Source organism: Anolis sagrei, chromosome 2, assembly GCF_037176765.1.
Source record: "Anolis sagrei isolate rAnoSag1 chromosome 2, rAnoSag1.mat, whole genome shotgun sequence".
NCBI classification, from domain to species: Eukaryota; Metazoa; Chordata; class Lepidosauria; order Squamata; family Dactyloidae; genus Anolis; species Anolis sagrei.
In genome coordinates this window covers 195993263-196020557 of record NC_090022.1, presented here as the reverse complement: position 1 = coordinate 196020557, position 27295 = coordinate 195993263, and the positions used below count along the sequence as shown (strand labels likewise).

General features: G+C 44.4%; 1 protein-coding gene across 2 annotated transcripts in view; it reads left to right on the top strand.

The window, feature by feature from the left end:
• The first annotated feature begins 931 nt into the window (after nt 1-931).
• LOC132767568 (transient receptor potential cation channel subfamily V member 6) overlaps nt 932-27295 on the top strand; it is a 111999-nt gene continuing 85635 nt past the window's right edge. For both annotated transcript variants that reach the window (XM_060762676.2, XM_067464321.1), the window contains exon 1: nt 932-1139. In XM_060762676.2, coding sequence (XP_060618659.2) covers nt 1000-1139 — 140 coding nt within the window. In that variant the 5' untranslated portion in view covers nt 932-999. The remainder of the gene's footprint in view (nt 1140-27295) is intronic.

Sequence of the window (27295 nt, the reverse complement as noted above, 5' to 3'; positions counted from 1 at the left end):
GGATCCTGTGGGTTCGTATACAGAGATGTGGTCACGCAGGTAGGCGGGTCCCAAACCGCCATATAGGGCTGTGTGGAAGGGCCCTGGGTTGTATGGCTACATGAAAGGGCCCATATAATCCAAGGGCCTTCCACACAGCCTTATTTCCCAGAATATCAAGGCAGAAAATCCCACATTATCTGAGTGTGGACTCAGATAAGCCAGTTCAAAGCAGATATTGTGGGATTTCCTGCCTTGATATCTTGGGATCTAGGGCTGTGTGGAAGGGCTCTGGGTTGTATGGCTACATGAAAGGGGCCATATAATCCAAGGGCCTTCCACACAGCCTTATTTCCCAGGATATTGAGGCAAAAAGCCCCACCTTATCTGAGTGTGGACTCAGATAAGCCAGTTCAAAGCAGATATTGTGGGATTTTCCTCCTTGATATCCTGGGATATAGGGCTGTGTGGAAGGGCCCTGGTTCAAATTAGATAATGCGGATTGTCTGGTTTGACAATCTGGATGATATGGCTGGGTAGAAGAGGCCCCATCCTAGGAGATGGGAAGGTCAACCCGCACAAGGGTTTGAAAAACCAAGATAATCGGAGCGGCGAGGCGCTTTCTTAAAGGGAGCGGACAGGGGAGCTCCTAAATTGGGGAAAGGGGAAGCCTCAAGTGGGAAACCAAAAAAGGAAGGGAAGAGGGAGAGAAGAGGAGACAACCGAAGGGTCCCGTGTTCCCGTCTTGGCTGCTCTGTCGGGGCCCGGGTGTGTCCCTTTAAATCGGCAGGTAGCTCGTCGGGGCGGCGCCGGAGCGGGCCCTCCTTCCCTCCTTCCCTCCCTCCCTCCCTTTGCTCGGACAGGTCCTCCTGCGGTGGAGGGACTGGCCCGGCCGGGCGGCCAGATGTGGCAGCCGCCTTTCCTTCCTCCTCCTCCTCCTCTTCCTCCTCCTCTTCCTCCTCCGCGGCGTCTGCCCGGCTCGGCGGGCTCCTCCGGGGTCTGCCCTCGAGGGGCCGGGCCATGGGGATGCTGCTGCTCCTGCTGCCGTCCGGGGAGCGCGGCTTCCTCGGGGGCCTCTGCGTGGCCCTCCTCCGCTGGCTCCAGGGAGACAAGTCCTGGGCCCGGAGGCTCGACGAGAGCAGCCTCCTCCAGCAGAAGAGGTACGTCCAGCCCGGGAAGGGAGAGAAGGCGCGTCCTGGGGGGCACAGGCAGGAACCCCTTCAGTACTTCTCCACCTTCCTCACGTCGCGACCAAAGTTGGCACGACCCCTTAATACAGTTAGAATCATAGAATCCTAGAGTTGGAAGAGACTTCATGGGCCATCCAGTCCAACCCCCTGCCAAGAAACAGGAAAATTGCATTCAAAGCACCCCCGACAGATGGCCATCCAGCCTCTGCTTAAAAGCCTCCAAAGAAGGAGCCTCCACCACACTCCGGGCAGAGAGTTCCACTGCTGAACGGTTCTCAGTTCCTCATGTTATGGTGATCCCCGACCATAATATTATTTTCGTTGCTACTTCATAACTGTCATTTTGCTACTGTTACCAATAGTAATGTAAATATCTGATATGCAGGACCAGGCATGTAGCGGGGGGGGGGGGGTTTGAGGGGCTTCAGCCCCCCCCCCCCCCCACTCGAAATTCTCATGGTGGTCCACAAGGCGGCCTTACTGGTACATTATTTAAACTGTTATGTTTATTCATATCATGATCTGATCACCATGCTCAATATATCCCATATGCATGGGGGTATTGGCAGGGGCGGCTCAACCATTACGCAAAGTAAGCATTTGCAGTATAGTTGATTTTGCCCAGGGACGCTCTTGAGGCTCTCTTGGGGGAAAATAGACCTTGACATATGCCAGTTGTAGTTACTGGGTTGTATAGTTCACCTAAAATCAAAGAGCATTCTGAACTCCACCAATGATGGAATTGAACCAAATAAGGCACACAGAACTCCCATGACGAACAGAAAATATATATATCAATGATTGGCTGGGGGGATGGGGGCACGAAAATACTGTTTGCTTACCGTTGAAAATTACCTAGGGCCGCCTCTGGGTATTGGGGTAACAATACAAAAGCTTTGTTAGAGTAGACCCTCTTTCACTCAGACTCCCCCCCCCCCAAATCAAAATCCTGGCTACAGGCCTGTGCAGGACGTGTTTTTATTCTCTGTATATGAACCCACACGATCTCTTCGATCATCTGGAGAGGCCCTGCTCACGCTCCCACCTGCATCGCAAGCGTGATTGGTGGGGACGAGAGAGAGAGCCTTTTCGGTGGTGGCCCCTTGACTCTGGAACTCACTTCCTAAGGACATCAGGCATGCCCCAACTCTGGCAGTCTTTAGGAGGAACTTGAAGACATGGTTATTCCAGTGTGCCTTCCCAGAATAATGATCCCATAGCACTTTGTCCTCCAAAGCACTTTATATTGTTTTAGGTCTGCTTGTATGTTTCCACCTACATCCAGAGAGCACTGTGGACTCAAACAATGATGAATCTGGACCAAATTTGGCATGAATATGCTCAAATATGAACACTGGTGGAGTTTGTGGAAAATATACCTTGACATTTGGGAGTTGTAGTTGATGGGTTTATAGTTCACCTACAATCAAAGAGGATTCTGAACTCCACCAACAATGGAATTGGGCCAAACCTCCCACATGGAACTCCCATGACTAACAGAACATTCTGGAAGGGTTTGGTAGGAATTGACCTTGGAGTTGTAGTTCACCTGCATCCAGAGAGCACCGCGGATTCAAACAACAATGGATCTAGACCAAACTTGGCACAAATACTCAATATGCGCAAATATGAACACTGGTGATGTTTGAAGAAAATAGACCTTGGGAGTTGTAGTTGCGGAGATTTGTAGTTCACCTATAATCAAAGAGTATTCTGAATCCTGCCAATGCTTACACACTGAACCCCATGACCAACATAAAATACTGGAGGGATTTGGGATGAATTGACAGTGGTTTAGGGGAGATGTAGTTCACCTACATCCAGAGAGTACTGTGGATTCAAACAATGATAGATCTGGGCGAAACTTGGCACAAATACTCAATATGCCCAAATGTGAACATGGGTGGAGCATAGAGAAAATATATCTTGGCATTTGGAAATTGTGGTTGCTGGGATTTATAGTTCACCTACAATCAAAGAGCATTCTGAACCCCACCAATGCTAGAATTGGGCCAAACTTCCCACACTGAACCCCCATGACCAACAGAAAATACTGGAGTGGTTTGGGAGGAATTGACAGTGATTTAGGGGAGATGTAGTTCACTTACATCCAGAGAGCACTGTGAACCTAAACGACTATGCCAAAGGGATTCCTAAGACCATGTGTTTTCTGATGGTCTTTGGCGACCCCTCTGAAAACCCCTTGCAATCCCACCAGGAGTCCCCACCCCCAGGTTGAGAAACACTGCCCTGGAGTGTCTGGATGGCATTTTTTGAATAGCCTCCCAGCTATCCATGTGTGCTTTGTCCCCTATAGGCATGGAGAACAGCGACTTGGTGTGAGTGGGGAACCCTCTATCCTGCCATATCATCTAGTTTCTGAATCCAGACTATAGAATAGAATAACTTTATTGTCATTGTACAGTGAACAACAAAATTAAATACTTTTCCCAGTACACAAGGCAAAAACAACACACCCATCCTGCCACCTTACCACCACCACCACCACCACACAGCCACCAATGTCACATCAGCACAAAGCCATAGAGTCCAATATAGCCACAACTCAAGGATAAAAACTGCCTCCCAGTCTGTTTGTCCTTGCCTTTGTCACCCTGTAGCCCCCAGTGGCACAGCGGGTTAAACCACTGGGATGCTTAAAGGTTGGTGGTTCAAATCTGGGGACCTCCCACTGTTAGCCCCAGTTTTTGCCAACCTTGCAGTTCGAAAACATGGGTACCACTTCTGCAGGAAGGCACCTGCGCTCCCTGCAGTCATGCTGGTCACATGACTTTGGAGGTGTCTACGGGCAATGCCGGCTCCTCAGTTTAGAAATGGAGATGAGTACCAACCCCTACAATATGATATGACTAGAATTAATGTTAGGAGAAACCTTTACCTTTGCATATGGTCTGCCAGATGGTAGTAATCCAAAACAATAATATATTGGGTAAGATGGATCCCCAAAAATTCCCTGAGCCTTCTTAAGGCTGTAGGAATTGTAAAGTTGGGTTGCTGTGAGTTTTCCGAGTTTCAGAAGCATTCTTTTCAGGCATTTTGCCCACATCTATGGCAGGCATCCTCAGATGTTGTGAGGTCTCAATCTCTGAGACTGAGGATGTCTGACATAGATGTGGGCAAAATGTCAGGAGATAATGCTTCTGGAACATGGCCATACAGCCTGGAAAACTCTCAGCAACCCAGGCTTCTCTGTGTGTGTGTGTGTGTCAGGAGTGACTTGAGAAACTGCAAGCCCCTTCTGGTGTGAAAGAACTGACTGTGCAAGGACATTGCCTGGGGGACACCCAGATTTTCTGATGTTTTACCATCCTTGTGGGAGGCTTCTCTCATGTCCCCACATGGGGAGCTGGAGCTGACAGAGGGAGCTCATCCATGCTCTCCCCTACCAGCACAAGGATTTAACCCATTGCACCACTGTGGGCTCCTACAGCAACCCAGTGATTCCGGTCATGAAAGCCTTCGACAACACTTATAAAGTTCTTCCAAAGGGAGGAGAGGGCAACAACCAATGATTATCTGTGCAGAAGTGGTGACCCTCTGGAGCACCTTCCTATCTGCCACTCTGGACTCTTGCTTGCTGCGGTGTTCCTGAAAGTGTCTCTGTAGGTCTTAGAAAACTATTTCTTGATTTAAGGTGTTGGTGTGCTGGCTGATATCTGAACAGGGGGTGGGCCGGAGATGTCACTGCCTTGGTCCTTTCACTATTAGCTGCTACTTCCTGGCACATGTCAGGTGATGCAATACCAGCTAAGCAGTGTAATTTCTTCAGTGGTGTATAGTGCAGACATCCTGTGATAATGCAGCATGTAAGAGCCACATCCACTGCTTTAGCATTGTGAGATGTATTCCATACTGGGCATGCGTAGAACTTCTATATGTCTTCAAGCTACGTAAAGGTCATTCAAATTTTTCACACATTGTCTAATGTTTAAGAGGAAGCAGACACTCTGACCAGCCCTGCCACTGCCTGGGAGCATCTACACCAGTGGTTCTCAACCTGTGGGTCTTCAGGTGTTTTGGCCTACAACTCCCAGAAATCCCAATCAGTTTACTAGCTGTTAGGATTTCTGGAAGTTGAAGGCCAAAACATCTGGGGACCCACAAGTTGAGAACCACTGATCTACACTGTGAAATGAATGCAGTTTGACACCACTTTAGCTGTCATAGTTTACTGCTGGGGCTCTAAGACTACAGGGATATTGTAAGCATAGAGCCACTTAAACTGCCATAGAGTTTGGGGATTTGGAGTTTGTGATGGCATCAAAGCTCTCTGGCAGAGAAAAGCACCGCACCCGAAGTTCAATCACAATTAAAGGGATGTCAATGTGTTTCAATGCTGCAATGTGCCAATTATAAGGTGCTCTTCCCCTTGCAATTGCCCTTTGAATGGATGGTCAAGGCATGAGCAAACATTCCTGCTGCCTTCACTTAAAGACCTTCGGTGCAGGCCAACTGATTGTTATTTTCTTTTCTGAATCCCACTGTAATTCCTAAGTTGCCAGTTCACTAGGATAGGCTTCAGTTGCATTTCCAGCTCTCTCTACAATTGCTTCCCTGTTGCAGGTTGAGTCTCCCCTATCTGAAGTACTTGGAAACAGAATTAAGATTTCAGTTTTTCCCCTCCTAATTCTGGACTATATGTATAGAATGAGATATCAGGGAGCACACCACTCCACTGCTGTGCCAGCTCCACTGGCTGCCATTTGCTACCGGGCACAATTCAAAGTGCTGGCTTTAGCCTTTAAAGCCCTAAACGGTTCTGGCCCGACCTACCTGTCCGAACGCGTCTCCTCCTATGAACCAGTTAGGACATTAAGATCGTCTGGGGAGGCCCTGCTCTCGATCCCGCCGGCTTCACAAGCACGCCTGGTGGGGACGAGAGACAGGGCCTTCTCAGTGGTGGCCCCTCGGCTGTGGAACGCCCTTCCTGCAGATATTAGATCGACCCACTCCTTGCTGGCATTCCAGAGGAAAGTAAAGACCTGGCTGTTTGAACAGGCATTCGACTAAGCAGTGTGATTGATTGACTGACTATTGGAACACGGAATATTTGATAACGAGTTTGGATTCTGATTTCATTGATGAGACCTGTTTGTTATATTGATGTAGTGTTGTATTGATATTGATGTTTAATGATTTGTGATGCTATTGCTTTTAAATGCTTAATGATTTTGTATTGTGTATACCTAAATTGTTGTAAACCGCACTGAGTCGCCTAAGGCCTGAGAAGAGCGGTATACAAATAAAGTAAATAAATAAATAAATAAATATCTTGGAGATGGGACCTGAATCTCAGAATGAAATTCATTCATACTTCATATACAACTCACATGGACAGCCTAAAGGGCAATTGCATAAAGTACTTGAAATAATTTTGTTTATGAAACAAGGTTTGTGTCCACTGAACCATCAAAAGGAAAAGGTGGCACTATCTCGGGGCCTTTCCATACAATCATATAACCCAGAATAACCTGCAAAGGTGGAGGACCTATTAAGATGGTCCGCCCCAGGAGGCTGATGGATCCGAATGGATTCCTGACGGCTCTTGGGGATTTTCCCGCCACCTCGGTAGGTGACCATGTCGAAGCCTTGGTGGCTCTCTGGAATGGGGAGATGGCCAGGGCTATTGACATGATTGCTCCGGAACGTCCCCTCTCAAGTAGCCGAGCTAAACCAGCCCCTTGGTTTACTGAGGAGCTGGCAGTGATGAAGCGAAGGAAGAGGGAACTAGAGAGCGTGTGGCGTTCGGATCCGAGCGAGTCAAACCGAGCACGGTTTGTGTCCTTTCTTAGGGCATATGCCGCGGCAATAAAGGCCGCAAAGAAAACTTTCTTTGCGGCCACTATTGCGTCTGCAAAGAACCGTCCGGCGGAGTTGTTTCGGATTGTCAGAGGTCTTTTAACTCCCACCACTGCAGGTGGGAGCCCTGACAATTCGGTCGCGCGCTGTGAAGCATTTGCTCGGTTCTTTGCAGACAAAGTCGCCTTGATCCGTTCTGGGCTGGACGCCGCGTTAGATGCAGTCTCCGAGAATGTAACAAGAGCACCTGCTTGTCCTATTTTGATTGATTCTTTTCAGTTTGTGAAACCCGAGGATATGGACAAGATACTTGGAGGAATGAGGCCCACCACGTCCATCCTAGACCCCTGCCCATCTTGGCTTCTGAGGGAGGCCAGAGGGGGATTGGCTGAGTGGGTAACAGTGGTGGTGAATGCCTCCCTTCGGGAAGGCAAGATTCCAGCGAGCCTAAAACAGGCTATCATAAAGCCGCTGTTGAAGAAGCCATCACTGGACCCCACTAAATTGGACAACTTTCGGCCTGTTTCCAATCTCCCCTTTTTGGCCAAAGTCATGGAAAGCGTGGTGGCCTCACAACTCCAGGTATTCTTGAGAGACATGGATTATCTGGATCCGGCACAGTCTGGTTTCAGACCGGGGCATGGTACCGAGACGGTCTTGGTCGCCTTAGTGGATGATCTGCGCCGGGAGCTAGACAGGGGGAGTGTGTCCCTGTTGGTGCTCCTGGACCTCTCAGCGGCCTTCGATACCGTCGACCACGGTATCCTTCTGGGGCGCCTTGCAGAAATGGGTCTTGGGGGCATTGCTTTGCAGTGGCTCCAGTCATTTCTGGAGGGCCGCACCCAGAAGGTGTTATTGGGGGACTCCTGTTCCGCACCACAACCTTTGACTTGTGGGGTGCCACAGGGTTCCATACTGTCCCCCATGCTGTTTAATATCTACATGAAGCCGCTGGGTGAGATCATCCGGAGTTTCGGGGTGAGGTGTCATCTGTACGCAGATGATGTCCAACTCTGTCACTCCTTCCCACCTGCTACTAAGGAGGCTGTCGAGGTCCTGAACCGGTGCCTGGCCGCTGTAACGGTCTGGATGAGGGCGAACAAACTGAAACTAAATCCAGACAAGACAGAGGTACTCCTGGTCAGTCGCAAGGCCGAACGGGGTATAGGGTTACAGCCTGTGCTGGACGGGGTCGCACTCCCCTTGAAGGCGCAGGTTCGCAGCTTGGGTGTGACCCTGGACTCATCGTTGAGCCTGGACCCCCAGGTTTCAGCGGTGACCAGGGGAGCATTTGCACAGCTCAGGCTCGTGCGCCAGCTGCGCCCGTATCTCGGGAAGTCTGACTTGGCCACGGTGGTTCACGCTCTTGTCACATCCCGCCTGGACTACTGCAACGCTCTCTACGTGGGGCTGCCCTTGAAGACGGCCCGGAAGCTTCAGCTGGTTCAGCACGCGGCAGCCATGTTACTAACTGGAGCGGGTGGCAGGGAGCACACAACGCCCTTGTTGTCCCAGCTCCACTGGCTGCCGATTTGCTACCGGACCCAATTCAAGGTGCTGGTTTTGGCCTACAAAGCCCTAAACGGTTCCGGCCCAAAATACCTTTCGGACCGCATCTTGGCCTACGAGCCCACGAGGACCTTGAGATCGTCTGGGGAGGCCCTTCTCTCGATCCCGCCTGCCTCACAGGCACGGCTGGTGGGGTCGAGGGAGAGGGCCTTCTCGGTGGTGGCCCCCCGGCTGTGGAACACTCTCCCTGCACACATCAGACAGGCGCCCTCCCTTATGTCCTTTCGAAAAAGCCTTAAGACATGGCTGTTCGAGAGGGCATTTAATTAAGTGCTAAACAATACGGTAAAGAGAACTGGAATGGAACAAGGAATATGAGACTGGTTATGATTCCACTATGAGACGAAGCGGATTTTTAGTGTAGTCTGTAATTGTTGTTTAGTTTATATGTTGTTGAAACTGGCTTTTTTGTAATTGTCTTTTATGTGTACTGTACACCGCCATGAGTCGCCCTTATGGGCTGAGAATGGCGGTTAATAAGTGCATCAAATAAAATAAATAATAAATAAATATCAAAGCAGAAAATCCCACAATATCTGCTTTGAACTGGGTTATCTAAGTCCACACTGATATACGAGGGTTGAATGAAAAGTAATGCCTCCACCTTCGTAACTCAACAGATGGCAGTACTGGTTTGCGCAGGTACTGGCTTGATCAGTAGACTCTCCTCTACAGTTCCATTTTGGCATTGAATGGTTGTGTTGTTAAAGTGTAAAGTATGGAAGCCTGCGCAGATGGTCGGTCAATGCGACTTAAGCAACGTGCAGTCATTGAATTCTTGACAGCAGAAGGTGTCACCTCAAAGGAGATTCATCAGAGAATGCAAGCTGTTTATGGTGATTGTGTTGATGTGAGTACTGTGTGTCATTGGGTGAGAAAGTTTAAAGATGTTGAGGTGGGAACATCTGACTTGCATGACAAACAAAGAGTTGGACGTCCTGTGACAGCAACCACCAAGTTTCACAAGCAAAAGGTTGAAAGATTGATTCAGAACAATTGATTGATTCAGAACAATTTCTCAGAGAGAAATTTCAAGCATAATTGGCATTTCACAAGAATGTGTGGATCACATTATTGCTTTGCTTGGTTATTGGAAGATCTGTGCACAGTGGGTACCCAGGATGCTGATGCCTGAAATGAAAGTGAAACTTTCTTGAAACTTCAGAAACTGGATCTCACCACCATACAACATCCTCCATACAGTCCAGATTTAGCACCGTCTGACTTTCATCTGTTCCCGATAATGAAAGAAGATCTGCAAGGGCATCATTATGCTTCTGATGACGACGTTGAGAAAACTGTGAGATGCTGATTGCGGAAACAGAGTATCGACTTCTTCTGTAATGGCTTCAAAAAACTTGTTCATCGTTGGCAGAAATGTATCTAATTGTCTGGTGATTATGTGGAAAAGCGAATAGTGGTAGTTAAAGAGCACATTCTAAGGATTATTTCTGCTTTTGATTTAGTAAAATATTCCCATCCAAACCCAAGTAACGAAGGTAAAGACATTACTTTTCATTCAACCCTCATATTACAGTTCAAAGCAAAAAATGTGGTATTTTATTCAGCTGTGTAGAAGGGGCCTTAGTCATTCATGTGGACAGTTTTGGATTTTCCGCCACCCAGATTTTGGAATTCTGGATAAGGGATGCTCAACCTATACTATAAAAAATGTCTGCGTAGGGAAACTCTTTTATAATATTTGAATAAAATAATAATGCAGTACTAACACAGGAAGTCTAGAACTTTTACAGTGGGAACAGCTTAAGAAAAGGCTTTAAAAGGCTACATTGTCTCTAAAACTACAGTATTCAAGTGTCCCTTCACTTCTGACAAATGTAGATGGCCTGTGATGTTACTGGACATGATCTGGTAGTATTTATCATTCCCACCATGGCGTGGGGAGAGGGTCTCCATCATTTAAATTGTATTCTCAAGACATCCTAGAAAGGCACAGAACCATCCATTTAGAATTTAGGAAACTTAGCCCATGAATAAAGATACCTAGCCATCCAAATTTCTATAAAGGGTTAAGTGACTGAGCCCAAGAAGCAGGAGCAGGGCTTTGTGTGAATTGACAAGAAGGACACTGCCTCTGGGCATGCAAAGCTATGTGTCCCTCACCACTGAGTCACCAGCATCATAGCCTGGAGACAGCTGCGAGTGAGAAAGAGATGCATTCTAGATGAAAGGTCGTGTCACAGGCACTGGTAACTTGGGGCTCCTATTGCCAGTGGGGTAGGGAACTCTGCTGTAAGTTTTAATCCAAAGTTTGAAGGCTCTATCCAAAGTGCTGAATACTATCTTCAATGTAGGTTTAGCTTAAAACCTAGAGTGGATTCACTGTGTCAATGACCAGGTGCCAGCATCAGGCAGCATGAAACCCTGAAGCCAATGGGAAATGGGATACCATTGGAGCTATCTGGCAGCATACAATTCCCTCTGCTTTGTTGTCTTGTACACACTTGTATTATGTCCATAATGGCTCGAGGACACTACTACTCTTGGGTTGTATGATTCCAAACGTAACTGAAAGAAGCAGAGTAGAATGTATATCTCAGTTCTGGTTAAAGTTACACAAAATGGGTATCAAAGAAAGCAGCTTCCAATTCAATGGGAATTAAGGCTCATGCACACCTTTTTCCATGGTCTTGAACTGGTGGAGACAGGCTAGGACTGGACCATTGAGCAATTGGCAGACACAGGAGGTCAGGCAAGCAGCAGCAGTAGAGTGCTATGGAGGCAGTCGTCCCATTAAATAGACTCAGCAATGTGTCTCCGTGTGACAGCATTCTTCTCCTCTGATTGGCATAACAAGCAGGGCTCTGAGGGAAACAGCATGCAGCAATTCTTCGCAGGTCGTGTGAGGAATGCCATGTGGCCCAAAAAGCAGCAGAGGAAATGGTACCTGCTCCTGCTTGTTTTTGTGTTGAGCTATTTTCGTATTGGAGGCAGTGTTCCCATTTTGTGCTCTCGAAGGAACCAAAAGGAATGAAAGAACGAAGGAAACAGAAGAAACAGGTACCACACACTACTCTAATAGCTAGTTACAAGACATGAGGGAAGGAGAGATGTGCGTAGCTAGAATACATATACTGTTGGCCCTCCATATCCATAGATTCTGCAACTCTAGATCTACAGCTTGAAAATACCTTATCCCCAAATGAAACAAAAAAGCAAACCATTTTTGCCATCTTGTATAAGGGGAACTATTTTACTCAACCATTATATATAATGGGGCTTGAGCATCCATGAGTTTGGGTATCCACAGGGAGGGTTCTTGAACCCATTGTACAATCATATTAAGGATGCCCATAAATTAGCAAGACAATTGAATTTGCTTGGAATGGAGGTGGCTGGTGATGACGCACACTGTGGCTTATGGGCGGATGTTATGCTCTTCGTGTGGGGTGAGGAAGGGAAAATGTTGCAATTGTGATAGAATGAGTTGGAGTTGAAGGAAGCACAACTTGGAGTAGATTTAACTGGAAAAAACCACAATTTGCTGAATGTTATTAAAGCATATTGTCTGCTGTTAAGATATGCAACTAAATCACAGAAACGATGTTCTGGTGCCAGCTCTTGCAGGTTGGGGAGAGGGCAGTTCCAAAACAGTGGTAGAGAGAGAAAGCAGACTCTTTAGCCCAGGCATAGGCAAACTTTGAGCCTCCAGTTTGTTTCAGACTTCATTCCCAGAAATCCCAGTCAGTTTACTGGTGATTAGGAAATGTGGGAGTTGAAGTCCAAAACACCTGAATAGCCAAAGTTTTCCCATGCCTGCTCTAGCCAATGGTAGCTGTACCAAGGAGCTAAGTCAAGGAGGGAGCCATTGTTATGTATTGATGGCATTCACTCTTATCAGGAACCCCCAGTGGCGCAATGGGTTAAAACCTTGTGCTAGCGAGACTGAAGACCATCAGATAGGAGGATCGAATCCAAGGAGAGTGCAGATGAGCTCCCTCTGTCAGCTCCAGCTCCCCATGCAGGGATATGAAAGAAGCCTCTCACAAGGATGATAAAACATCAAAACACCCAGGCATTCCCCTGGGCAATGTCATTGAGACGGTCAATTCTCTCACACCAGAAGTGACTTGCAGTTTCTCAAGTTGCTCCTGACTTGAAAAAAAAACTTATCTATTAGCCCACCATATGCCAGCTCAGGCTTACTCAACTAGACTGTCTGATTTTCTGAGCTCAGACCATAAATTGAGGGGCAGAATCTAAGTTTAAAGCCATAAGAATGGAACTCCAAGGAAAAAAACAGAATTCAGGTGAATCCTCACTGAGAGCAGAGGATGATCTTTAGAGGCTCGGGGAAAATGCCAAATTGCAGGAGGATGAGAGCAGCCATTAAAAAAACCTCTCAATCCAGTCAGATATTTGCCTGGCCCTTTTTTGGCTGCCCATCCTGTGATTTTATCTCTTTTGGAAACTTGGCATGTGGGAGGGTGTGTTCCATGGAGCATTGTCCAAGTCTACACTCAAATTATCCATGAGGACAACAGAGGACCTCATCACACTTACTAATTTAAGCTTCCTAGGATTGAGGGACAGATGGGCACATAGCCCATCACACAACGTCCCACAAGTTCTGACGCAGCCCTGCCACCAACTGGCATGGAAGCATCCTAGGATGCTTCCTTGTCAACATGTGAAGGCTCCCATGTTGTGCTGACTCCAGGTGGGGAGATTCCCTGGTTGGGTGATGTTTTGCCTGTGTGATGCAGGAAGAGTCACCATGCCTGCTGTTTTGCCATGCTTGCTGGCAAAATGGCATGGGGGGGGGGGGGATGTGATAAGATCCATAGTTGGTTACACTGTAGCTGCCTTGAATCGCCTTCAGGCTTGGAAAGGTGGGATAGAAATAGCGTAAATAAATAAATAAATGATGGTGTTTAAAAGTGTTCCTCCCCCACCATTTACAAAGGCCATTTACTGTTATTACAAAAATAATTATCACACATACCTGTGTATAAATCAGTTCCATGTATAAGCCGAGGACAGATTTTGCAACCAAAATTATGGATTTTATATGACCTGTGGATAAGTCAGAGGTCATACTGCAGAAAGGAAAAAGAACAAACACCACCACCACCTTAAGGAGCCAGTTTTCCCTGACTTCCATTGCCAACATTTTCTGGCTCAGACATTTAAAAAGGTGAACAGAATACATGAACATTGTGCTTCTTTTAGGTTCTCTTGGAATGAACTAACCTTTTGCATTTCTACTCAAAGCAGGGGGTAGCCCCCTTTTTTGGTACAGGACTTACATTGAGACATGGATAAATCAGTGAGATTTTGAAGTCAATTTCTCACCAAAATTTCAAGGCTTACACATGAGTATATGTAGTAACTAAAAGTTGCAGATACTCTGCCCAAGAAGTCATCCTCCATGCTTAAATTAGCATTGCAATGCTGCATACGTAAAAGAATTCATTATGAGAGCCCAGCTATTTGCAAACAATTATTGCAAAGTTCAGTGATGCCCAGCAATGGTGCACAACAACAGCAACCCGAGTCAGACTCAAGGGCTGGGTCTCTGTGGGAGGCAGGTATGTTACCTCTCCAGTCGCTGCCTTTATTTGACGTTGACAATTCTGCTCTGTTAAGCCCACAAAAGGGCTCTTGCAGCTCTTCGAGAATGAAACAACTGGGCAGTGATAAGAGGCAAACAACATAAAATCAAGATCTAAAACATTGATGCAAAAACAAACAAACAAAGGACTGAGCAGAATTTGATAAATGGGGAGGCCACTGGTTCATTTACAAGTCAAAAGTCTGCCAAGACTGGAGGGAAAGCTTCAAAGAGAGAATGCTAGCATAGAGAGCTCACTGTTCTCATTTGTACCTTCGCATAGAGGGAATCGTGAATGAGGCCTCCTGCAGCTCCATGGGCACATGGAGAACTGTGCCCTGGACTCAGTGCCTTGAGGATTTAAAAAATAGTCCTTCCAATGGTCCCAGAAGTATGTAAGCCACCTGGGCCGAACTTTAAAAATGAAAGTAGTAAGATAACACAGATGTGATCTGCACCCATGTGTTGTAATGTGGAGGGCTTCCTGCTTGGTGTTTTAGCTACCTACCCTTGCCCTCTTTCAAAATATTCTATTTCAGCCCTCTCCAAATTTTTCTGTCCCTCCCTTTCAAAGGTTGGTCATCCTTTGGCGCTTCCTGGGCATGCTCGGTTCTTATTGGGCTATTTTGAGTTCTCTTCCCATTTGTTCTTTCATCCCAAAATGTGATTTGTGCTTCTGCAATCCTTAACTCCTCACCCCCAAGTATACAGGCACCCTTCTGCCCTGGTTGAACCACTTGGATGTTGAGACTGTGAATCTCTGGCGATTATAAGTTGCCCAATTTAGACATCATAGCAAGCTTTAGCTATTACAAAACATGAAACAAAGGAGTTGTGTGAGCTGTGATGGGAGGAGACAGCATCCAAGATTCGGGCGTTTTCCTGGAGATCAAGCAACGTCTTGGCCCTCACACCTAAGTTAGACCATGTGGGTGCCTCACTGGAGATGCATAAGCATGATGCATGTTTTGCAAAATGAAAACATATGTGAAAAAAGAAGGAGGCAGAGAACTTGCAGCATCTTTTAACCTGATTTATTTTAGCATGAGTTTTTATGGGTTTCAGCCATTTCTTCATCACATTGATGGGAGTCCGTAATTGAGGAAGGGGACTGAAATCTACAAAACCCTATACTAAAATAAATCAGTTTAAAGTATGCTACTCGAATCAGCTTTCAGTAAGGGGCTTTTTGTATAGAACCAGGCTAACATTGGCTACCCCCTTAGAGATTCGTCTTACTGTTCATACTAGTATGCTTATTTATTTATTATGTCAGAAGCAAATTGAGCGTACAGTTATAATGTATTTAAAAAAACACACACACAAAGTTTAAAATGTGGCAATTTACTAGATTTCCTTTGACCAGAAGCTGGCCACTTGGAGTGCCTCTAGTGTCACTGTGAGAAGGTCCTCCATTGTGCATGTAGCAGGGCTCAGATTGCATCGTAGTAGGTGGTCTGTGGTTTGCTCTCCTCCACACTCGCATGTTGTGAACTGCACTTTTTAAAGCCCCATTTCTTAAGGTTGGCTCTGCATTTCGTGGTACTGGAGCGCAGTCTGTTCAGCCTTCTAAGTTGCCCAGTCTTCTCTATGCCCAGGGGAGAGTTTCTCTTCTGTTATCAGCCATGGATTGAGGTTCCGGGTTTTAGTCTGCCACCTTTGAACTCTCGCTTGCTGAGATGTTCCTGCAAATATCTCTGTAGATCTATAGGGAGCTGTTTCTTGATTTAAGGCATTGACATGCTGGCTGATATTCAAACAGAGGATGGGCCAAAGATGTCATTGCCTTGGTCCTTTCATTATTGGCTGCTACTTCCTGGCAGATGTCAGGTGGTACAATACCGGCTAAACAGTATAATTTCACCAGCAGTGTAGGGTGTAGACAACCTGTGATAAGGCGGCATGGCTCATTAAGAGCCACATCCACTTTTTTAGCGTGGTGAGATGTAATCCACACTGGGCAAGCATATTCAGCAGCAGAGAAGCAAAGCGCAAGGGCAGATGTCTTCCCTGGGTCTGGTTGTGATCTCCAGGTTTTGCCAGACAGCTTTCATATGATATTATTTCTAGCACCCACTTTTTGTTTGATGTTCAAGCAGTACTTCTTGTAAGTCAGAGCACGGTCCAAAGTAACTCACAGATATTTGGGTGTGCTGCAATGCTCAAGTGCAATTCCTTCCCAGGCCATCCTCAGAGCTCAAGATGCTTCTTTGTTCTTAAGATCAAAAACACACATCTGCATTTTTATGGATGAGGAATCAGCTGGTTTTCCCTGTAGTAGGCAGTATGAGAACCTAGAGCTTTGGAAAACTTCTGTTCAACCATTTCAAAGCTCCCTGCTTGTGCGGTGATGGCATGATCATCAGCATAGATGAAACTCTCTGTCCCTTCTGGCAGTAGCTAATCATTTGTGTAAACATGGAATCCAAAAGCCTGTTAAACCTAAAAACTTGTTCATGGGCTTTTATACCGTGCGGCTGTGAGACACACCATCTCCAGGGTATTATTCCTGTAATATTATTACAGGCTCCATGATAAAGACCCATTTAGTGAGCAAACTCTTCAAACAGCACAGAGCATTCTGTCCCCCATCTCTGAAGCCAAGAAAGAGCAATGGATAAAGTTGACAACAGATATGGGTAGGAGTAGTCAGACGGTGTGGAGGCTGCTAAGATGTTTGAACAATGATTCTTCACAAACTCATGCCAACATAAAGGCAGATCAGATTGATAGCTCATCAACTTCTGATGAATGGGGAACCCAAGCTTTCCACCAAACTAGGAAGGAAACCAATAGTCAGACAACCAGATAATAATAAGAACAACAACTTTCATGAACCTTTTACATCTATTGAATTGGAAATGACTCTCAATAAATGTAAAAATGGCAAAGTAGTTAGTCTGGACAATCTACAGATGAAACAAATTAAGAACTTTGGCCCAAAAGCAAGGTGCTGGATGCTGAAGCTGATGAACAACTGCATTGCATACTGTCAGATCCCTAAAATCTGGAGGAAAGCAAGAGTCATAGCCACATTGAAACCAGGCAAAGACCGCAATTATCCAAAAAGCTATAATCTAATTTTCTTGTTGTGCCATCTTTATAAAGTTGCATATAATTTTGGGGAAAAAAATAGGCCCATGTATGATTCCACAGCAAGCTGGTTTCAGGAAAGGGAAAAGCTGTACATTTCAAGCGTTGAACCTAACTCAGCACAGAGAAGATGATTTTGAAAGGCAGCAGATTACAGGAGCTGTCTTCATAGACCTGCCAGCAGCATATGATACTGTAAGTCAATGCATTCTCCTGAGAAAAATGTATAATATCACAAAGGATTACCACCTCACCTGCTTCTTAGGACATCTGCTACAAAACAGGAGCTTTTTGTTGAGTTCCAGGGCCAGAGAAGCAGATGGTGAAAACAGAAGAACGGCCTGCCTCAGGGGAGCGTGCTTGTTCCATCAATGTTCAACATGCTATTAAGTGCATGCAATTGTCCCATAGGAACACTATGCAGCAGCTGGTACATCCAGTTTCAGGGAGGTAGTGACTCCATTCCTGGTTTTCGTGCTTAAAGGAACTATCCAAAGCACTATCCCACAAATGCAACCACCTCCTTGGACATCTCCTTTAAAATTGAGAGGAACACCTGGAGTGGATTCACTGATTCAATGATGTCAGAGCCATCATAGGTGACATTTCTGATTGAGAACAAAATATATTTACAAGTTGATAACATCCCCTTTGGGGGCAAGTTATTTCAGACTGCAACTAAGGCCATACACTTCATCTGAAACCAAGCCATGTTCCAAGGTCCTCCTAGTTCTTGATAAAAATCTATTAGCAAAGCATACACTTTATTGGCAGCATTTAAGAAAAGCAAAACAACAAAGATGCAAAATCTGTGAGGTGTGTTCTAGCCTTGCCATTTCCCTTTTCTGTTTCCTTAATTAATCCACAAATGGAGTTAATGATAGATAATTGCACACATCCCAGGGTGTTAATGAAACTCTTAAACATCTTCAAGTAGGAGTATTATGATTGCAGTTACTACCACTTGGAATGACAAACAAAATCCCAGAAGTTATCACACCAATGCGACCTCTTATTTATAAGGTCAGAAATAAAAGACAACACCCCACTGCCTGTCTACAGATGCATCCTCTCTTTGCCTTATATACTTTGACAACAAGATGTCCTTTTAGAAAAGAGGAGGTGGGCAACATTTGGGGAGTAGGAGTTTTCCAAGATCTGGAACAGTCACTGAGCAATATTGTCGTCATAATTCCTGTGAAGGCAGCCATCTCCTGCAGGTCTCAGGGTGCAGGCTGGCTCATAGGGTGTGGTATGGTGTGTCAGATAGCATGGATCTAATTCAACAGAGGTGGCATTAAGGGTCATTTGGGGGTAGTTTCTTCAAAAACAATTTGCGTGAAATGTTATTTTAATATATGTATTTTATAGAATATTTACAATGATTAAGTGTTTTTAACTATGTTTTAACCTGCCTCGGACTATGAGGAGAGGTGGATAAGAAATAAAAGTATTGTTATTGTTAACAATAACAATAACAATAATTTTATGGAGACTACTATATCTGAGGTTGTTAATGTTTCTTCCAGCAATTTTCACCCCATCCTTACATTCCTCAAGCCCCGCACATCGCATGATGTGTTCTGCATACAAGTTGAATAGGTTGGGTGAGAGTATACAACCCTGCTGTGCACCTTTTCCAATCTTGAACCAATCTGTTGGAGTTGTAGAAGGAGACTTGTAGAAGGTTCCTATTTTCAGCGTCTTTTCACCTTGAAAGATTGGGAGAAAGATCTGCTGCTGTTGATAAATATATAGCTGGTCTATCTATAGTGGAGAGCTTGGGGCCAGTAAAAATTGTGTTTGGATTCTGCACCCAGCACCTAAACTTTCAGCCATAATACTGTTTTTTAACATGTGGACTGTGATTGTAATGTTTTTTTCTTATGTTTGTTGTTGATTTTAGTTATTATTATTATTATTATTATTATTATTATTATTATTATTGTGTGTGTTTTAATCTGTATTTTGGGCTTGTCCCTTGTAAGCTGCCCTGAGTCCCTTTGGGGAGATGGTGGCAGGGTATAAAAATAAAGTTATTATTATTATTATTATTATTATTATTCACATTTAGTCATGAAGGATAAGATAGAAAAATGCCGAATAAGTATTCCTAAGGTTTCAAGACAAAGGTTGAAATACAAAGGGTTTTTTAAAATGATGAAATAGATCAGAATGACTGAAATTTAAAACAAATGAAATTAGGGAAGGGAAACTCCAAGGGAAACCTACACCAGGAAAGGAATTTCCCAGCAGTACAGCAGGATATGTTTCCATGGGGGATTAAGTGCTGATTCTGATGTTCCAAAAATAATTGATGCTGAAAATAACATGAGATGTGGTCTAAACTTCCCTGCATCGAGCAATGGAAGTGACAGGAATCCCTTAAATACTTTGGAATGTCCCAAAGGAGATGCTAAAGTGGGAAGACACCTCTTGGGACCCACCCAGAGATCGCTTATACTCTTTGCTGCTGTCCTCTGCCATCTCCCATGGTGCATGGGATGGGAATTACACCCCGAAGGAATGGTGCTGGGTTACTTGTCCATTCATACTGTTCATCTTCTGTTCAGGGTGTAAGTACATCTTGCCAGGCTGGGAACCATAATCAGCATGACATGATGTAGACTCTATTGTGGACTCGTGATCAATTATTGAAGGATGTTCCTATGATTATTTAATGGCAGGTATTTTGTGTCTAGTTGTAGCAGCATCCGTGCTTCAGGGATGTGCCCTTCATTATGTGTTTTGCCTGCAGGCTGAGAGCACAGGGAAGACAGTTTCTATACAGATTGTAACACAAGAAGAGGAAAGGAGTCTTAAGAAACATTTAACCTTCTTCCGCTCTTCTCACCTATGGCTCTATTATTTAAATTTATTTAAGACATCTATTAATTAGATTTCCTCCAGAGAGTTAAAGATGTCATGTGCTCGAAGTAAGGAAGAAGGATTGCTCTCATTCCTGATATTTCTGTTCAGGTTGTGTGTGTGTGTGTGTGTGTGTGTGTGCTTTGCTGCATCACATCTCAAAAATGAAGTATTCTAAGCCATTGTAAGATAACAAGTTTCCTCAGCCTAAGACTTTGTTTTGAATTCGCCTTCTATACATTCATCTTTTAGGTCAGGGGTCCTCAAACTTTTTAAACAGATGGCCAGGTCACTGTCCCTCAAACAGTTGGAGGGCCGGATTATAATTTGAAAACAGCAAGTGTGGCCTGCTTTTGGCTGATGAGATAGGATTCTTGTTGTTGTGTGCTTTCAAGTCGTTTCAGACATAGGTTGACCCTGAGTGAGGGCCGGGTAAATGACCTTGGAGGGCCATATCTAGCCCCTGGGTCTTAGTTTGAAGACCCCTGTTTTAGATAGCCTGGATTTTTAGTGGCGGTGCAGAAGGGGCCTTAGGCTATGTATTAATTATTGTGTCAGAAGCGAATTGAGAATATAGTTATAATGTATTCAAAAACACAAAGTAAAAAACTTGACATTATGCTAAATTTCCTTTGACCAAAAACTCACCACTTGAAGTGGTGTTGCTGTAAGAATGAACCCCATTGTGTATTTGTCAGGGTTCAGGCTGCTTTATAGCAAGGCTGAAAGAGTGGGACTTGCCCAGGGTTGACCAATGAGCAGGATGTGAGCCCTGATCTTAAGGAATCCAAAACTCAAACCGCCTTATCTTACTTTCTGTCTCTGGTCTCCCAACATGACCAACAGGCAATATGGTTATCATGGTTTTCTATGGGCAAGCAGATGAAAATTGGTAGGTGGCATATGCTCAGTATCTCAAAAACTAGAATGGTTAGGAGGAAACTGGTGCTGTTTTGGAAGGCCTTAGTTTTACAAGGTCTTTAATCTTCTGTGTCTAAGGGTCCTTCCACACAGCCATATAACCCAGAATATCAAGGCAGATAACCCACAATATCTGCTTTGAACTGAAATATCTGAGTCCATACTGCCATATATCCTAGTTCAAAGCAGATAATGTGGGATTTTATTCAGCTGTGTGGAAGGGACCTAACAGTACTAGAGCCTGACTATGTTATAACTCCCAGGTCCCTTCTATACTGCTATATAATCCAGATTATCATCAGGTCCAATATACCCAGAAACAGGGCTATCGTTTCAGGCATCAAAATGTGTGTTGGCCAGTGTTCTTGGGAAAATTCTTTGTGACATAGTTCCTAGAATCCCACAGCCAACATGCCTGCTGGCCTCTCAGAGCTGGCAAAGCTGTTCTGAAGTCCTGGTCTCAAGGCAGAGGATATGCTGTGTTTCCTTGGCATAGGCTACCCAAAACATAATGTGTGGCCAATGGGCTGGAGGCATCTTACCAGCCTTTCCCCAGTCCCTGTTGCTCAGCTGTAATCTTTTATGTTCACCCCAGGAGCAAAGAGGAGAAAGCACACACTCCATCCTCCAGCTTGGCTTGTTACACTTGAGGAAGAGGCAGGAGTGTTGGCTCCAATTGCTAAGCTACTTAAGGTGAAAGAGGAGCCACCAGTGCCCCAAGGGGTTAAACCTTTGTGCCGGTAGGGTTGGGTTGCTGACCAATAGGTCAGTGGTTTGAGTCTGGGGAGAGAGGGTTGACCTCCCTCAGTGGCTCCCCATGCGGGGACATGAGAGAAGCCTCCCACAAGGATGGTAAAAACATACGACGTCCTGGCATCCCCTGGGCAGCATCTTTGCAGACAGGCAATTCTCTCACACCAGAAATGACTTGCAGTTACTCAAGTCACTCCTGACACACAAAAAAAAATGGGGAAAGTGACTGTGCCAGCCTAGCAGTTTGAAAACATACAAATGTGAGTAGATCAATAGGTACCACTCCGGCGGGAAGGTAACGGCGCTCCATGCAGTCATGCCTGTCACATGACCTTGGAGGTGTCTATGGAAAACGCCGGCTCTTCGGCTTAGAAATGCAGATGAGCACCGCACCCCAGAGTCAGACATGACTGGTACAACCTTTACCTTTACTTAAGTCTAAAGTTTAGGGCTAGGGCTGGGCACATGACCCTGGGGGGCTGCATTTGGCCCATGGGGACTCCTGCTCTAGCTAATTAATTTTGCTTGATTGTTCATATATTACTGGTAGTTTATTTATTCATTTATATTCTGCCTGCTCCTGGCATAGGATCCAGTGTGGCTTTCAACTAAGTGAAAATAAGATAAAGCTCAAACACACCTTTTGCCATCTTGACCATACATTGATGTTGCTAGGAATAACACACAAGCTAGGACTGGGAAGAGCAGCATTCCATCCCCATAGTGAAAATTACATTTGCATTTTCAACTCAGTTTACAGCAAATTAAGCAAAGCAAGAAGATAGAAGTGAGAGAAACTGGGACATTTTAAAAGCAGCTGAACAATGGGACAGTAGAAGATTAATTGGGATTCTTCCTGCCAAATCGAGAACAGATGAAAGGCAGTGAAAATGGTTTGCCTAATTTTATTTTATTTTTAAAAAAATAATACTTCAGGAAACGTCTAATAACTTGAAATAGTGGCATGTTGCTTTGGACAATCATTAAGAAATGATCTAGATATTTTAAATATTAAATAGAACAGCTGATCCCTGATTTATTGTCTCTGTGCTATATGAAAAGCTTCCTTGCTTCTTCGATGATCAAACCAGCTGGGAAAAAACTTGGTGCTGTGTTAAGAGGTGACATTCAGTGTTATTCACCTACTAAACATCTGAGATATTTGTAGATGCATTGCTCAACTTTGTAGCTGTAATTTATCATTACTGGGCATTATAAGAATCTTTGTATTACATGTCTTTAATAAACACTTTGTACATTCCTAATGTGGGGGGAAAAACCTGAATGCTTCTACTAGAACAAATGTGCCTTATCTTAGAATTCTAAGGTGGGAACGTACCTTAAATGCCCTTTTAGAATAGAGTGTCTCACAGAGCTCAATGATTTGTGTATTTACTCAGAAGTAAGTGTCACCACATTTATGTACTTAAGTAAAAGTACATAGGAAAGTAGCCTGAAAAACACTTGTCTCTTTTTGTAAGGTGCTGAGGCAACCATAATCTACCATAAGATTAGATTTAATTCGTATCTAGATTAATGTGACTACAGTGGAACTTTGACTTAAGGGCATCCCAACTTAGGAACGTTTTGAGTTAACAGGTATCACTCAATCCAGGTTTTGCTTTGACATAAGAGCAGCATTTTGAGTTAAGAGCTAGCACCAGAAGGAGCGCTAGTACGAGAGTACAGAGCTTTGCGGCTTTGCACCAGAGTGAAAATGAGACAAGTGTTTTAGTTTGTTGTTGTTTCTGCGATTTATGCAAAAATATCCGCATGCCCCCAGTGGCGCAGTGGGTTAAACCGCTGAGCTGCTGAACTTGCTGATCGAAAGGTCGCAGGTTCAAATCCAGGGAGTGGTGTGAGCTCTCGCTGTTAGTCCTAGCTTCTGCTAACCTAGCAGTTTGAAAACATGCAAATTTGAGTCGGTCAATAGGTATCATTCCGGCACTCTATGCAGTTATGACAACCACATGACCTTGGAGATGTCTATGGACAACACCGGCTCTTCGGCTAAGAAATGGAGATGAGCACCAACCCCGGAGTTGGACACAAATGGATTTAGTATCAGGGGAAAACCTTTACCTTTATCTGCATGCAAAACTTGTGACTTTTCTCGGAGCAGCCCAGAGAATAAGCAATGATGGATCAAGAAGTTGAAACAACTCATGCTTTTGGATTTAAAAGCCCACAAAATGAGGTAGTAGAAGTCACAGTAACAGTGTTATTTATGCAATAGAAGTTGTTTGAAATGTCTTCTTATTAGTGAGAAGAGTCTTCTGTGACTGAAGTACTTTATCATGCAAAGCTGCTATTCCATGGCAGTCATGTGATCATGAAAAAAGGCTACAACTAGCATGAGTATCCTCACTATTGTCCATCTGTGCATTCGTGGAACTGCACTGATTCACAATCTATGGTTCTGCACTCCTACTTCTGCATAACCTCATAACCTCTCCCTCCTAAATTTAAATTAACCATGTGGTAATGGTGATAGGAGCGGGGTACGATTTGCCAGTTTTGTATCCCGTGTCCTGTCCCATAGGATAGAATACTAGTGGGTTGGAAATGTGAGTTTTGCTTTTTAAAGAATAAAGAGATGGAGAAATCCCTCCATCTCCTTTCAAAAAAGGCACTGCCAAAACAAATATATGTATGCTTCCTCTCCATAATGACTGGCTTTTTGCCTCATCTCCAGATCTCATGAAATTGCTGAAGAAAACAATGATTCATGGTTGATTTTATTTATGGTATCATTTTTTTGCACACATCCTGGCCTTTCAAAGTCTGTTGGGGTTTTAACAGGATTTAGTACTTAAGATTTTGACATGACAACTTGTTTAATTGCATTTTCCTTCTGTTTACTTTAACATCCTCTTATGCAAGTTGCTCTTAGAGCTTTCCAAGAACCTCTAATACATTAAAGAAACAAAATCAACAGAATAATAAAGGTATTATGGAGCTTTTTGAAATCCCACTTGCAATCACCTTGTGCACATCTCTGTGTATTGGTAGAGTTATAAGGATATTAAAGTCACCACCAGCCAAAAGCCAGACTGGCAGGTTAGCAGGAAACCTGTATTTCTCAGCAAAGCCTATCTTCAAAAAGGTCAAATGACAATGTCAAAATCACATAGTCTCCATATTGTTTTGGGATGGTATGGGCTGAAAGGTTTTCAAGCTATCAAATTAGATCCCTTATGGCCTCTAGCAAACTGGGGACAACAAAGGTAATGAAAGAACAACATGTACTTCTTCATTTGAAAATACAAAAAAGAATGTTGTAGCTTTTCAGTTTTCTTCATCGTACTTTAGTACAGAGTTTGGAACTTGTCTTAAAGCTATTCAGCCAGCCTTATTTCTCACATTTTCCTAGAACTTGAGGGGAAATTATTAGTTAGACCCATGGAAATGAGCCAATGGAAACTCAGTAGAGTAAATTACCCTACGTTTTGATTAGCAAATAGAGACAACTTCTCAGAAGGAGTAGAAGCAGAAAAGAACCAACCTGGTGTAATTGTTTAAATGTTGGATTTTTTTTAAAAAAATTAAAGTTTAAATGTTGGATTAGGAGGACATCTACACTGTGTTAATGTGGTTTGATGCCACCTTCAACCACCATGGCTAAGAGTTATTGTCAAGACCCAGAAGCCTCAAGAATGCCAAACACAGTATAAAAGGTCCAAACAAAGGTTTATTAAACACAAAAAAGGCTTAGAGACACTTAATTCAGTGCCTCTAGCACAAACTAAGAGTCTATAGCAACCGCTAAGCAAAAAACCCAATTTAAATATAATCAGGATTATACTGGAATATAATCTGGGATAACAAAAAGTTACAGCAATCTGCTTTAAATTCAAAAGGTCCAAAAAGCACAAGAAAAAAAAGGTGGGAGCATGCAAAATTGAAGTCCAAAAACAGTCTGAAGTCCAGGCACATCCAAAATGAGATGAAGCAGTCCAAAAAGCGAAGTCGTCGTCAAAACACAATCCAGAGTCAAAGGGGTCAGCACTTACGGAATTCCAGTCAGAAGTCATGGAAACACGGAGATCTGTAGTCCAAGGACCCAAACTTGAGAGTAATGGCAGTAACAAAGATCCAAACCCGATAAGACACTTTGTCTTCTGCAAAGACCCATTGAATTCAAACCAACTTATATCCTATAACTCCTCATCAGAGGATGAACTGCTCCCCACTCTTTCATCATCACTTTCAGCTGCCCCATTCCCTGCAGCTGAGCAATGACGCCCATCTCTCCACCTTTGCCAGCGTCTTTCAAGACTTAGGTCTTCCCAAGTGTTCCCAGATTGCCAGTCCTCTGCAAACCCCTCAAAGTCATCACTGGATGTAGGCTGAGTACAGATGTCCCTAATCTCCTGCACACGGGTCCAGTCTAAAGCATCCTCCTCCCCATTGTCTCTCCCAGTCCCATCACTCCTTTCAAAACCCACAAAGTCTTCATCTTCTGTTGGAGCGCTAAGTATATCACAAATACGCTTCCTTTGGATCTCCTCATCTGATTCTTGTTCTCGAGTAGCCCGCTTAACTACCCTGCTTTCCTCTCCTTCCCCCATTTCACAATCTGAGAAACCCTCAAAGGACTCAGAATCAGTTGGAGCCATGAATATGTCTCTAATCCGCTTTCGCTGCTGCTCCTCCTCCAACACCTGCGCAGCCCTCTTCTCCCTTCTACCAGTAGTAGTAACGTTACTATCACGCTGTACTACAACAGTTATGGAGTTGTAGTTTTACATGGTCTTTAGCCTACTCTGCCAAAAAGTATGTTGTTCCTCTTATATATGGAATCCACTTTATGAAATTGTATAAATTATATCAAATGAGATTGAACTCTTGAAGTGCAATCAGAACTGCAAATCTATAAGATTGCCTTGCTTAATCTTGTGTCTTGGGACAGAAAACGGGCTAAGCCGGCTAATGTATGAAAGTCTGGAGGTGCCCAAGTCTCATTGATGAGATATCTATTGTGCTTATGTAAACCATAACTCCCTTCCATTGACAAATCTCCTCCTCATTGATAAATCAAATTGCATGCATTAGGAAACTTCCTGGCTTCTATTGATGGGATCGGAGCCATCAACTGATATGCACCAGCAGACCTGCTGTGGGCAAAACCAGCTCATTATTTCATCAAGTAATCTCAATCATCCTTTTGTGTTTTCTGGACTATCTCTTTGTGTTTTTCCTGGACTGGACATTAAGTTAATCATGGGACCGTTTGCATTTGACATCAACACATTTCTGGACTCACACCCTTCACCAGAGCAGACCTTCAAACAGACTAGGACTTTGAACAGACCAAGCACAGCTTTTCCTTTTTCCTACCACAAGAGAACCTCCTCCAGCCAGTGACGTCAGGAAAAATCCCCAGTCAATAGGAGACTGGGTCCAAACTGGCCCAGCTTTTCCACCAATCAGGGGAGGGTGCAGGTATTTTGAATGGCTGTCAAAGTGGCCAGAAATAATAAAAATAATAGTTCATTGCTTTCAAACCCAGTTTGTGTCTTGATCG